We start from the raw sequence: 15,783 nt of genomic DNA on the forward strand, positions 1-15,783 counted from the left end.
AATGAGAACTATTTTCAACAGTCGAGACATATCATTAAAAACAAAATGCCGTCTATTGAACTGCTACATATTCACAGTTCTGCTCTACGGAATGGAAGCATGGACACTGACTGTTGCATCTATGAATCGGCTCGAAGCTTTCGAAATGTGGTGTTATAGGCGCATCTTACGTATATCCTGGGTTGACAGAGTTACTAATGTGGAGGTCCTGCGTAGAATGGGGAAAGAATGTGAAATTCTCATGACCGTCAAAACTAAAAAGTTGGAATATCTAGGTCATGTAATGAGAAATCAAGAACGTTACGGCCTTCTCCAGCTGATTCTCCAAGGGAAAGTAAATGGTAAGAGAGGACCGGGAAGAAGACGCATTTCCTGGCTTCAAAATTTGCGAAAGTGGTATAACACGACTACCACTGAACTGTTCCGCGCTGCAATAAGCAAAGTGAAGATAGCCGTGATGATCGCCAACGTCCGGAACGGATAGGCACTTTAAGAAGAAGAATATGCCAATGAATGCTTGGTATCTCTGGCCAATCTAGCACATTTGAAAGAGATATCTGTGAAAGTGTCGATTTTTATGCCGTACTCCGTAAAATATTTTTCTTGTACCATTTTTGCTGTAGTATTCCACATTGACTTTACAGACAACTCTTTATAGTCTTCGTCATTGCCATTTTCCTGGTAAAGGCAGAATCCTCGAGAATTTTTGCTAGTTTCGTTATGGTAGTACATTTTTCAAGCGTAAAATTTCTCACAGGAAGGAGTTTTGTCAGTAGGAAACGTGGCGTTGCTATGACGTTTTATCAGTTAAAAATAGTCTAGTGAAAATAGTTTAAAAAAAAAAAGACCTTAACCACAAGGTATGGAATATAAATAGTATAATGAAAATCATATTAGTTTATCTGAGAGAAATGTATAGTCTAAAATGTAAAGTATTAAAAACATAAATTGAAAAAGAATAGAAGCAGCAGATGTAAATGAATACGGAGTAAGAAGTACAGGTCAGAGTCTCACAGGTCTCACAAAAATTTCTTAAAATTTTTGTGAGATGAAAAAAGAAAACTTAAAAAAAACGTAGCTTACGTTTTAGTTAATTTTATTCCTTACCTTCTCTATTCGGTAGCCTAAGTTCACTGGTTAATGGCCTCAAAAGCAGAAGATGACTGTTTTCCTAAAGTTATAATGGTTTAGATGGCATAAAAGCTAATAGTTGTTCCAGAAAGGGGATTGTGGCGTTAGGATTTAGCAATTTAAAAACGTAGAGAATTTTAAGTCGTTTTAACTAAAATAAGTGCATGATCAGTAACGAATGTTCCCTCCTCTAGCTCTTATTACTGCTTGCAACTTTCTCAGCATGCTTGCAAGTAAATTTTGGACATATCCTTGGGAAATTGCATTCCATTCATCCTGTGCAGCAAGTCGAAGCTGCTCTATCGTATTTGGAACGGGATTTCTTTGTCGTATGCTGCATTTTAGGTGATCCCACATGTGCTCTACTGGATTTAAATCCGGGCTAAACGGTGGCCAATCGAATCTTCGAATTTGGACCTCATCAAGATAATTACTCACTATGGCAGCGGCATATGGTCGAGCATTATCGTGCATTAACGTGAATCTTTCATATTCAATGTAACCAACATATGACAAAATATGATCTTGCAGGATGTTTTAAACATAAGAATCACTAGTCATCCGTCCAATCACTTCCACAAGTGCGGTACGTATCTCCCAACTAATACCTTCGCAAAGAATTATGTCATCAACTCCAAAACTAACGGTCTGGGCGAGACTACAGTTGGCGAATCGTTCTCCAACTCTTCTGTAGACGTAGTTTTGACCATCTGGCTTCCATAATAGGATTCTGGTCTCATCAGTGAAAAGAACGTTTTTCCAGTTGTCGATATTCCACTAAATATGTGTTCTTGCAAATTCCAAACGACGAGCTTTATGATTTTGGAGAAGACGTGGAACTTTGACAGGGCGTCTGGGCTTTAAGTTTGCTTCTTTTGATCTTCGTCTAACTGTTTGTGAAGTCACATTAATTTGTCTAACATTTAATAGCTCATTTCTGAGGTGCGTCGATGTCAATGAACGATTTCGTGTAAAATTACGGACAAAAACGGTCATCAATTACGGTTGTGCACCTTGGGCTTCCTTGACCAGGCCTTCGTACAAAATTTCCTGTTTCGCGGTACCTTTTTAGAGTATTCGAAACTATAGATTCAGTTCTGCTGAGACGTCGTGCGATATCTTTTTGTGTACATCCTTCCTCGTACAAAATTACAATATGTGCTACATGGGCTGCATCGCAGTATGGAATTGGTGGGATACTTATTTTAAACTTAGTTAAATAAAAATAATATTTAAGTAAACTTAATAAATTAAACTAAAAATAACCGAATTAGTATGATTTTTGCTTTACGTGAAGAATGTTTTTTATGATAAAATGTACGATTGACACTAACCACTGAATAAACGTCAAAATAAACATCAAAATATTTCAAACCAGTTGAGTACATCAGCCTACTAAATGAGTATTATCAGTAATCTAAAATTATTTTGAAATAATAGTGACTACAAAAAAAATTGGAAAATTCCGAAATATTCGATATTTTTGTCCATGACTGTACAAACAACATTATTCCTTATTTTAAAGCTTTTCTGTTCTTTTTAAAAAATGTAGAAAATATGTGGAAAAAATACATCCAGATCTTATTTCATGACGAAAGAACAGAACCACAAATAAATACACTCCGTGAAATAATACAAACAAAACAAAAAATTGGCAAGAGGGGCCCACATTCTCGAGCGCCGAGTCACCAAACTGGGGTCGTATTTTCGAATTCATTCGAGCATATTTCGCATACGAAATTAGAAGAAATTCGCTCGAAATCCAATTTTGTGTATTTTCGAACACTGCGTGTACGAATTTTTTCGTATACGGCGACTCGAATGGGTCTGAATCATTCGAATATCGATGCTCGTATACGATTAAAGTAATTGTTATTTCAGTTGTCATTGGGCCCGTGAAAGTCAGATAAGATTTCTGCTGATCGTTTTTAATCGTTGTTGTATACAATATTTTTACATTGAACTTTGTTTTCAATAGCTGGTTTAAATAATTTTTCAAAGAAAGAGATATAGTTAATGCCCTTGTAGAGGCGGAAATATTAGCGGAACAGAGAGGTAGAGTTTACCATCCCTTTCTTAACCTTCTAGAGAACTATACTAATGTACAATTTCAAAAATTGTACAGATTAACAAATCCCCTCACAATGAAGTTGATAGGATTAAATGGCTCTTTTTTTGTTCGGTCGACACTGAACTACCATATTTCATGCCCTTTTTTACTCCTTTGAGCTAATTTACAAGAAACGAATTGTTTTAGATGACAAAACCGTAAAATATGTTAAGTAAAACTGCCAATTATTCTTCTTTTTTTTATTATTTGAGTTTTACTTGTTCGAATGTGCAGTGTTGCCGGTGCAAATTCTTCTCGTATACGTATAACATTTCGAAGGACGTTCAAAAATACACATTCAGATTCGTACACGAAATTTTTCAGTCGAGTTTACCCGTATACGAAAAAATTCGATTGAATTCGAAAATACGACCCCTGGGTGTAGCCCAGATCGGGGACTCGAGTCCCGAGCAAGTAATACAGATCGATAATAAGTTACTAGAGATAGCATGAATAGAGTGCCTTACGCTGGCCTACATTATTCTGGGTAGCACTTTGCTGATCAGAGAACCTTTATACCGCATCAGAACGCTATCGGGAGGAAGTGAATGGTCTGGAGCATTGGGGCGGGGTGATTTCTGATTACACGAGTTAATCCTCCTCGCTCCAATAAATGCTATCACTCTGTCATACTTAAGGGATGTGCACGTCTCTTAGGCTGGGATAAACTATTGCCTGCTTACAAGAAATAATACTTGATATATTAACATCAGAAGTTACAAAAGCATTCAATACAGCAAATTGAGTCCAGATAATATATACGTAAAGATGAGAAAACTTATAATGAAGAAACTCTTCGGACATTAACACTATTACTGAACAAAATGTTTACCACTGAAATCTTACCAGAAGTCTGGTTTAGATGATGTTTATGTTAGAAAACAATTATTATGTTAAAGATCCAAATTGTAAAATGATTTTTGGTACAGAATCACAGATCAGATTTTTCTTCAGTTGTTGTTAAAATTTTAATGGCACAATTTAATGAGAAAATCTATTTTTAAATTATAATAATCTATGTCGCCAATACTCATTATTTACTACCATTATGATTATAATGTAGCTTTTCCCATTTTCAGTGAAATTGTCCTGTGAAACCCCTGACAAAAATACGGCGCGCGGAACTGGTGATGAGACCCTTTAAATTACTAAATAGACTAACAGTTGAACATATGTGATAATGTTGCTTATAATGTGTGGCATGGATTTATTGATGCTGGTGAGAGTATTGGCATTATGTAGGTAATCAATGTCATAAACATGCATTGGTAGTTTTATTGGTACAAGTCTACATTATCGGTTTAAACAAGAAATTTAATTTTTGTCTGTTATTTTAGTGAAACGTGTAGGATTAAATGCAATTTATGTGTTACGTTTTAAAAAATATCACACTATATCTGATTTCAGCAATTGTCGATTGTCAGAAGTATTTAAGGAGAATAATATTATAATAAAAGAAAAGAAAAACTAAAATTGTACATTTTAATTTAAACACTTTTAAAGAACATATTTCTATTAAAAAAAAATAAAAAAAGACAGAAATACATTCGAAATTTCCAGGTAAGTCTTCTGAAGACTGTTCAAACAGATTGGGTTTAGATTTAGGTTCAAACAGAAATGAAAGATAATAGAAAATCCTCTTGTCGTTCACAAAAGAATCCAGTTTTTAAAAAACTAATAATTTAAAAAATGACACGCTTCATTTATTTATTTAGAAGAAACGTGGATTTTTACTAAATATGGAATAAAACAGATTCGGCAGGACGAGAATATAAAATTCATAAAACATAACGATACTGAAGGAAGGAGACTATATTGTATGCAGGTGGAAAACATAGTTTTGTTGATGAAACTGATCTTGTGTTTCCGTCAAAATCAAAATCGATAACATACGATAACATAAATAGGGTTCTGGTTGACAACCTCTGGCCCTTTAGCGTTTCGAAAAGCAGTTTGAACTAGTTTGAGTTATAGTTAAAATAGGAGCATAGTGCTTGTGCATGTGTATATGCTAGAATAGTGAATTATCTTGTTGGTTTAGATAACAGACACCATAGGGTAAGCTCTTAATTTAAAAGAATATTAATAATTTAGGTTACATTAAAATTGCTCATGGGTCATGTATTCTTCTTCTTCCTATGCCGTTCCCATTAACGGAGGTTGGCGACCACATTTCTAAAAGTTTCTCTGTATTTTGCAACGTGGAATAATTCTTCTACAGTCATGTTTGTCTCGTCTCGAATATTTCGCAGCCATGACTTCCTCTTTCTACCTATTCCCTTTTTGCCATCGACTCTACCTTGCATCATGACCTGCAGAAGACTATACTGTCATGTAATACCAGATTGTAATTGCAATAATCATCGTATCAATACTTGAACACTAACAAAAAATCCTTGTGGCTTCAGATAAAAGACGGATATGTGCCAAAAAAATAAAAATTTAGTTAGTAGTGGTTTCTTATAGAATTGTTCCTGTTCTTTTCAACGGTGATAATTGTTTCCTTCCAATACGGACGCAAATACGTTATTTTCAACTTTACAGTTAAAGGTCTGTTTCAAAAACAGACTCCTGCTATATAGGTTTATTTCAAAAAAGGACATCTTCCCAACAGTAAATGAGAATGCTGTATTGTGATCACGTGACTGAAAAATCAACAATGACCGTCATTGCTTTCAACTTGTCTGATGTTAATCGTTTTATTTGTGTTTATCACTAGTTGAAACTGGTTTTTTTCGCATATTATTAATTTACAAAGTAGAGTTATGGAGTGAAATATATCTGTCAATCCAGGGACGACGCGTAAGAAGAAAAGCGATGCCGAAAAATGGAAAAAAACATCCAGAAACAACAAAGGTAAGTCTAATCATTGAACTCAATCATGTACTTAACATTTGATTGCTGTATCAAATTGTCAATAGGTTGGTGGAAGTTTGATATATCAGAAGTTACTGTATATGTTAATCCAAGTTATGAATAGTTTTTAAGTGATATGATAATGTCTGATTTTAAAATATAAAGCTTGAAAGTTGGCTATAAAAACATGACCAGTTTAGTACCACTTTCTAAAGTTTTTCATAAAATTGAAAGATTCCTAACAAAAATTCTGAGTATTGACTTAAATGAATAGACTATTCATTGAATTAACTAAAGTTTAATCAATTCCTCCTTTTGTATGTTCATGCAGGTACTCAGCCAAAGGTCTTTCTCTGACCTCAATTGTCATCACCGAGTTGGATACCAGTGCCAACTTTTAACAATGCATGATGTCATGGTGTTCCAGAAAGCCTTCAACTCCATTCCAGAAAAAAGCCAGCAAGATGCGTTCATCTTAAAATACTGTCGGGCTGGCCCAACCAACCCCAAAAGAAAGAAGCTTGAGCCTATAAAGGGGAAAACTTCCAATATTCGGTTGTAAACTACGCTGGCAAAAATCTCAACGTTTGCAGGGATGCTTTTCACAAGGTGTTGCAGCCTATTACTAAGCATATAATTATAGGACTATTCCGAAAATTTAAGAACAGTGTAACTCATGTTCCAGTGGAAACCCGAGGCGGAAACCACAAGGAAGTTAAGTTTGCTCCGAAAAGAGGAGAAGTAAAGAAGTTCATTTGTAGTTTGTAAGCTATTGAATCGCATTATTCACGACATCACTCATCACGTTTCTACCTACCATCAGAACTAAATATCGCCAAAATGTGGAAAAGTTCAATTATGGTAAAGAAGAATCTGAGAAAGTTACTCAGAGATTTTGCAGGAAAATATTTTGCTCAGATTTTAACATTTGATTCTCTTACCCTAGCATGGATGAATGTAGTACTTGCCTAGAATTACAAAACCTAATCCAAGTGGAAAAAACGGAGGAAGAAAAAAGGTGTCCAAAAATGAAAATGGCAACACAAGAAACAGGCCCAAGATTTCTTTCAACACCTGCGAGAAAAATCACAAGGACGTTTTATTTTAAGTTATGATTGTCAGAAAAACCTTGTTTTGCCATGTTTTACTGTTATAAACTTTCAGTAGTTAAAGACTTGTCAAATGAATCCCTGAATCTCAGTACTGTCTCAAATATACCTGGCCGGAAGACGAAGAAAAAAAAATCATCCAACGAGGTTGCTTCCATAGTAGTCAATGAGTTGAGATCAGCTGATCTCTAAGAAGATGACTTAATTCGTTTGGTGGCTGATGGTTACGCTGGACAAAATAAGAATATAAATATTTTAACTATGTGCTGCAAGTTTCTAGATAGCTGTGCTCCAACAAGCATACGAAAAATTGAAACAGTCTTTCCTGTAACAGGGCACTCATTCCTTCCTGTGGACAGAGTATTTGTATAAAGCAAACATTAAAAAAAATCAACACACATGTGACAAAAAAAATATCATGAAATTTTTAAGAATAATGGTACGATTAAGTTGATTGGAAGGGATTGGGTACCGTTGGACTAGAATCAAGAAGCAAAAAGTTTTATAAAAACAGCGGCTTAACTTCATTTTAAAATTTTCACCTGCCGACGAATAGTTCTTCGTAAAACTAAATTGGGAAACATCGTTGTGAAAGGAGAGATGGGTTACAACCTTGACACTGGTGCAGAGAGAAACATTTGTAAGATCAACTGCACTATTGGACAGATGAACCCAAAAAAAATTATATTCGTGTGACCCTAAAAGCAGAAAAGGTTAAGAACGTATCAAAATTGCTTGAAAAACATTTTGGAGTAAATTGGAGGGAGAATGGTACTTTGAAGTGGTACAAAAACATATTGCAAGCAGAACCTGAAATATCGACTGAATGTGACGATTCATGTGAGTGTGAAAATAATAATGCTAATTTTGATGGTGATCTTGTGTTAATTTCAATTTAAATATCACCAAAGTTTAAATATTTTATAAGATCGAATATTTTACTTTATATATTTTTAGTTAAATTGTTTTGTAGGTAGGTACTAATGCAACTTGAATAAAAGATTTATATGTGATGTTTTCATTACTGGTGTTTCTTTAATTTCAACTATTTATCGGGTTCATTATAAATTTTTATTTTGTTAAATAATGATCTTGAATACCTAATAGGTTCATGCTGATACATGGTTCTTTATTGCGAAAAAAATTCTAGAATAATGTGTAATTATATTATTATTTTCTTAATTATTTTGACATATGTGCCGTTATTCAAAGCGACGATACGGTTGGTCGAAAAACTGGAAGCTAGGTATTACGACATCACAGGGAATCACGCCATTTGAAATTACAGAAACTCTTTATAAAATATTTAAGTTTTATGCATTAATAGCAGTTAGTACAAATAATGCTAACACCGTTTTATGCATTTAACGATAAAAATGTTTTGTTAAATTGTGTGTAGTTTAAAATAAATATGGCCTAAGTACTTTAGTTTACTCTGTCGTTCTTTTTTGTAAGACTGTGGTAAGCCCCTCACGAATAACTACTACATGGAGAACATTTTAACTTTTCTGCAATAAAGTTAAAAATTTAAGTTTGTGCATTAATTCAATGCATTTTAATAATTATAAACTTAATAAAACAATTCTATGTAAATAAACTTAAATTTTAAAATCTACTAAGAATGTTAGAAAACGTTATAATCTAATTGAGTATACCAAATCAATAAAAAATTTTATATTATGTTTTTATCGTATTTATGAAGAAAGTAAGCTGTATTGTTTCTAAAAAAGTAATATTAAAAAAAAAAAATTATAATAATTTACAGTCGCTGTGTTGCGCCAAATAAAGGCAACTTGTTGTTCTAAGTAATGCGAAGAGCTAAGATATCATTTTACTTAATATTACCTTAAAGTAATAACTACAATTCAATATTATTCAATATTAACATCTTAAATTAAAACGAATGATTCTAAATGAATTTTAATATGTACAAAAAATCAAGCAACACTGTTTTGTGATTTTATATTTCAAATTATTACATGCAATTTCAAAAATATAAACATTAAACCTTTGATTTATTGTTTCACGAAGTTTTATTTTGCATAGTGATTAATTGTTAGTTTACATGCAAACAGACATTACCAGTTATTCATCTAGGTTCATGCTGATACATGTTTCTTTATCGCGAAAAAATTCTAGGATAACGTGTAATTATATTATTTTTCCCTTAATTATTTTGAAAAATTACGTGCCGTTATTTAAAGGGAGGATACCGTTTGTCGAAAAACTGAAAGCTTGGTATTATGACGTAACAAGAAATCACGCCATTTGAAATTACAGAAACTGTTTATAAAAGATTTAAGTTCTACAAATGTTAGCACCGTTTTGTGCGTTTAACGATAAAAATTTTTTTTCCAATTTTATGCGCAATTTAAAGTAGTCATCTCCTACGTAGTTTGGTTTACCATGTAGTTCTTTTTGTAAGCTTGTGTTAAGCCCCTCACAAATAAGTATTACATGCAGAACTTACCTGGACCCGTGATTCTGTAAGACCAATCCTCATGGCTATTTCTTCTCTCATGAATATATCAGGGTAGTGGGTTTTAGAAAAGCATCTTTCTAATTCATTGAGTTGAGCAGGCGTAAACCGTGTTCTGTGCCTTTTTTGCTTCGAAGGTTTGTCGCCGTCGTTCGAGCTATTGCTTAGTGAGCCACCAATGCCCGAGAGACCGCCGTCGCAAAGTCCTCCGAGACGAGGTTGATCGAGAACCTTCAAGTCGGCCTGGTGTCTTTTTATGTCTTCTCCGCACATCTCTTTGATCCCTGCAAGTATTATCTCTTACAAAGGAATTTAAAATTTAAATATGTATAATTGTTATTATAGAGATACTACATACATCGGTTCTGAATAAGACTTCTCTATTTAATAATTACGCCATTTAGTAGTCGGAAAAATTGTAATAATGCTTTTTGTAATAATAAAATTAAATATTCAACGCTAAAATATTCAGGATAAAACTAGCTTGAAAATAAATAGTAGTGACAGTGATTGGATAATTCATAGTTTGTATTTTTTTTATTTTTATATGAATAGTGTGCAGTATGAAATTTATTTTTTACTTTTTGGTCATTTTAATTTTTATTTTAATTTATCCATCAAAAAATTGTTAAGTGCCAGTTCTGTATTACATATAATCACTAACATTTAGCATGGTACTACATCTTTAAATAATAATTGTCAACTTATTATTTCAGAATGTCATAACTTAAATAATATTATTGTCAAACATTACAAGTCACAAGTCATCCCAAAAATTGCAAGAAATTGGGCTGTATATTTTACACGTAAAGACTGGTGGTTGACATTGAAGCGATTTCACAAATTATAAAGGTCGGTGTGTGACGTTTATGTCATTGTTGTCAGTACAAACATTGTTTTTAATCAGATTGTGTTCAAATTTTTATTGTATATCGTACATTATATTATGTAACCATACATTATATTGTATAGTCATAAACCTACATATACTGACACGACTATACACAATTTATTACCCCATCTTACACAACATAAATTAACAGTCTACCATAGCACGTTGCATAAAATAATAGAAATTCCCATGTCAAAAAACAACTTTGAGATAAAATTAAATATGATTAAGCAAATCAAATTAAGCAAACAATAAATAAAATTTTAAATCAAAACTACATAAGAAAGCCCTAAAATTAGTATTTCCATCAACAGAAAAAAAACAGGACCTTATGCTCTATTACATATACTGGCAAAATGTCAACAAAAATAGCTAAACACATAAAAAAGAAAGCAATTAGAGCAATCAATATATTAGGCAAATATAATACAAACAACAAAAGTCCAAAGAAAAAGCACTTAGACAGTGGTGTATACAAACTTAAATGTGGTGACTGCCCAAAAGCTTACATCGGTCAAACTGGTAGAATTTTTAACAAACGTATAGCAGAACATAAAACGGCTTTCGATAATAGAAAAACAGATTCTACGGACGCACTTCACCTTCGAGAGCATAATCATTCTTTTAATAACGATTTCAATTTCTTCACATTCAAAATAAAGGCCTTAACCTATCTTTATTAGAATCTATAGGAATTAAGAAAGTAAAAAATACAGACATCATTCCCAATGACCAACATAAGACAAACAGTTCTCTCCTCCTTAACTTGATTATTTAAAGACTGTAAAGTGTCAACGCATACCAAAAATAGATCACTTGAGAAAGGAACCGAAACAGTTTTTAGTGTTTTATTTTTATATGATATTTAGTTATTTAACCCTTAACCGACTTCGTGGACTCCATGGGACTCCGCAGTTCAAACAACGCTTCATATTTTCCCCACTATTGATCCAAACGAGTGGTGTCGTACAATACCTTCAGGTAGTAGGGAGATCTCCGTTATGCTTATGCGAAATCGCGATCAGTTACGTAGAAGTTATCGAATAATTGTGATAGTTTTCGAATAATTGTGATTAGCATCCAGACGATGCTAATTTTGAAGAAATTGTTGGGCGATGGCACGACGAGACCGATAGTGATTTTTCCGACCAAGATGGTGACGACACGCCAAACAGTAAACACGAAGAACCAATTTTGGGTGACCATAGTTCTGAGAGCGAATTTTATGCTAGCGATACTAACGATGGTCAATCGGATGGAAAGTCAGGAGTCTTATGAAGATTCAATGAATAAAGTGGATTCAAATAGACGATCTTGTTAGGGAAAAAATAGGTACAAATGAGCATCAGTTAAACCTATTCGCAATGCTAGAATACCTGTTTCTAATTTATTGAAAATGCCTACTATCAAAGGATCTTTGACACAGATGGAACCAGTGGTGACGGGGCTTAAAATTTTTTTCTGAGATGTTGTTGACATTGTTGTATATTACTGTTGAATGAGTATTGTTAAATTTAGAGACACTAGTAATACAGAGATCAAATGATTTTTGGGCCTTCTGTTATTGACATCAATCTTCAAGTCTAACCATGAAGACATCAACGCAATGTTGCTACCGATGGTATGGGGAGAGAAATATTTAGAATGGCATTCTCAGCACGTAGATTTGCTGTACTGCTAATATGCCTACGATTTAATATACGAGAAGAAAGAGCGAATCGAGCTAAAACTGATTTAGCTGCCGCAATTTTCCACATTTTAAAGATATTCAACCAAAATTCCCAAAATTCTTATGTACTAGGTGCTAATACTACAGTAGATGAAATGCTAGTCGGTTTTCGAGGGCGATGTATGTTTAAAATGTATATACCTAGTAACCCCGAAAAGTATGGAATAAAGATTCAATGTTTAGCAGATGCTCGCACCCACTATGTATACAACACTTATATATATTCTGGAAAAGGATCTGATACATTAGAGGATTTGACTGCAGAAGAAAAAAACTCTCTATTCCCTTCCAAGCAGTGATTCGCCTTTGCAAGCCGATCTTGGGCAGTAATAGAAATATTACAGGCGACAACTGGTACACATCAGTGAAACTTGTAGATGTATTATTAAATAATAATTTAACATATGTTGGTACTATGAAAAGAAATAAGACGGAAATTCCTAAAGAGTTCCTACCATCTAGATCAAGATCTGTAAACTCAAATTTATACGGATTTACAAAAACTAAAACTATAATCTCTCGAGTGCCAAAGAAAAATAGGGCTTTGCTTTTAATATCCTTGCTACATCACACGAAAGAAGATGATATCGAAACTGGGTTACCGGAAATAAATTCCTTTTCTAACAATACAAAAGCAGGCGTAGATTCATCAGATCAAAAATGCACAAAATACTCGTGCAGTCGAAGAACCAGGCGCTGGCCGATGGCCATATTTTTTAGAATAATCGATATGAGTGCATTAAATGAATATATTATTCACCAGGCTTGTGCCAACAAAACAAAATATACAAGATTAGAGTTTCTAAAGATTTTGCACAGCAACTATATGACCCATTTCTTCGAGAACGAGAAATTAACCAACGTCTTCCAAGAGAACTAAGACTCAGCATTCAAAAGGTGTTAAGAATAAATCCAACCGAAAATGACGATCATACAGATACCTTACTCAGGAACGCTAGGAAGTACTGCTATTTATGTAACCCAAAATTGAAAAAGAAGACAAGTTTTCTGTGTATACAGTGTAAACAACCGATCTGTTTGCAATGTAGCAAAAAAATGTGTAGTGAATGTGTAAATAAGCATGAAGAAATGTGATCAGCTGACCAATTTTCAGGACTTGCACAATTTTTTTAGAATAACTTTTTTTATGAAAAATATTACTTTAGTATTTAATATAGTTTTAAAAACGTGTTTTTAAAAAAAAATGTTTATATAAAATAGTTTGTTTTTTTATCGACGCAAACGCTGATAGCAGATTTTTCTGCTATCAGGGTTTGCGGTTCATTCAATTTTTATTTTCCTATAAGTTTCCTATATTTAAGTATATTTTCTATTGTTTAACTTTTTATAATAAATATGCTTTCTTTAAATGTCTTTTTAACTTTCACTAACTCTACTCTAACACTCTAACATTCAGAACACAAATGGGACTCCATGTTGTCAGTTAGACAACATGGAGTCCCAGGGACTCTACTACGTCGTTTGTGTAAAATCATTTCACCACATTGGTTAAGGGTTAAATATGGTTAAAACTACATAAAATTATTAAGGATTTTCATTATAAGAGTATGCCTGGTAAATCAATGAATACTTAAGCACAAAAACTTGCGTAAACAGTGTTGCAGCATTTCGAATTAAGTAAAATAAATGGAGAATCCTTGGTGCTATTTTGATCTGTTCAACAGGTAACATATTGAAATCACTGTTCGTTTATCAAAATACATATCATTTACCAATCCTGTATTTTAGAGAATAGCTGCTGCTTTTAAGATATTACCACGGATAGTATGTACAATTATAAAAAGGAACAAAAATAATCACATTCTTTTAAAGTCAGGCAAAAATATACCTAGTCCAAAAAACACAAAAAACGATTTATCTGAGGGATCAAAAATAGTCACTGTGGAATACAGTATACGACCTGTACCAACAAAGTAAGCACCAATTTCTTCCATCTAAATTTAATAATAAACCAGAAGGTAATTTTTAATCAATACTTAATATAAATGTGTGTTGTAAAAAAAGATTGATGAAAGTAGTTTGATTAAACTCAATTTTCTTAAGAGATTTTAATTTAAAATAATTTATAGTTTCATATAAACAAAACATTTATTTTCTTTGTCTTGAACTAGTTAAGAGCAGTGTGATTTATTCTGTACTCATTTGTTTTTTTTTTAGAGAAACATGTTACCTTGCAAAGCAGAAGTAATTCATTTAGAGATAAAGAAATCATATTTATTGGTAAAACATCTTTTAGCATTTTGTTAAATGAATTGGGATTAAAATACAAAAGGAACTAATCGAAAAGCAATAATTGAGCGCACCAGTATTGCTGCTTTAAGAGCCAATTTTTTTCGTAAATATATGGAAAATCTTAAAAAATGTGCATACCAGAGACCTTGTTTTCCTGACGAAACGTAGATTTATTCAAAGGTAAATAATTCAATTTCCTGGCAAGATAACAGTATTAAAAGTGTACGTAAACCAGAAAGGCATGATGGAAAACGTTTTATAAATTGTTCATGCTGGTTCTTCAAATGGATTTGTTACTGAAACAAGTTTATTATTTTGCTCAAAATCTAACGTAGCTATTGAGCACGGTAAAATGAACAATAAAATGTTTACGAAATGGATAAGTAAACAATCAATTCCTAAGGTAGAAAAGCGATCATTAATTGTGATAGATAATGCTTCATATGATCCAGAACAATCTTTCAAAACCCTTCCATTGCAAAAATGGACTAAGAAAGGATAATGGGCTATCGTGTCGTTTATCTAACTTTTCTCTAGAAAAGGGATTTCGAGAGTTCCAGATTAACACAAACGGCACTATCTTTAACATATATGTGCAAGTTGTTAGATATCCAGATGACATCGATACTATAGATAGGTCCACAGAGTCTCTGATCGATGCATTTCGCTCTTTAATGGCTTTTACAAAGACAATGGGCATAAGTATAAATACACAAAAGACCAATGTGTTGCACTAGGTCAAGCAACCAGCCACCTAGAAGAATAATAATTACCGATTTAGAACTGGAAGGTGTGGACACCTTCACATACCTAGGCTCGCTGTTGACTTAAGGTAACGACGCCAGAGAAGAAATTAAAAGGTAAATGCTGCTTGCCAATAAGTGTTATTATGACTTGAGAAGACAGATGGTCTTAAACCTACACAGAAAAATGAAAATGGCCGTCACTTACACAGAAGGAAAAAGAATTGCTTAAATGTTTCGAACGCAAAATCCTAAGAAGAATTGATAAAAAAATCAAAAAGCATGGATTGTTGCACAGGTGTTGTAACTTTGGGTTGTATAGAAGTTTCGGGAAACATAAAGTTATGAAATTCATTAGGGTGACATGCTTTGAATGATAACGCTTGTAATCAGGCAAGAGGAAGGTGAAAAAGTTAGACTATAAAAAAGAGTTGTCAAAAACAGGGGTAGATGAAGGATTGTTCAGAAGATGGCTTTGACT

General features: G+C 33.2%; 1 protein-coding gene across 2 annotated transcripts in view; it reads right to left on the minus strand.

Moving 5' to 3' along the window:
- The window catches only part of LOC140434915 (homeobox protein orthopedia-like), a 228,139-nt gene that overhangs the window by 199,015 nt on the left and 13,341 nt on the right, over positions 1 to 15,783 (minus strand). Inside the window, exon 2 of one of the 2 annotated variants that reach the window (XM_072523543.1) lies at positions 9,677 to 9,969. In XM_072523543.1, the coding sequence (XP_072379644.1) occupies positions 9,677 to 9,969 (293 nt within the window). The remainder of the gene's footprint in view (positions 1 to 9,676; positions 9,970 to 15,783) is intronic. The other variant, XM_072523544.1, reaches the window with a different exon arrangement.

The sequence above is a fragment of the Diabrotica undecimpunctata genome, chromosome 2, assembly GCF_040954645.1.
Source record: "Diabrotica undecimpunctata isolate CICGRU chromosome 2, icDiaUnde3, whole genome shotgun sequence".
Taxonomy (NCBI): domain Eukaryota; kingdom Metazoa; phylum Arthropoda; class Insecta; order Coleoptera; family Chrysomelidae; genus Diabrotica; species Diabrotica undecimpunctata.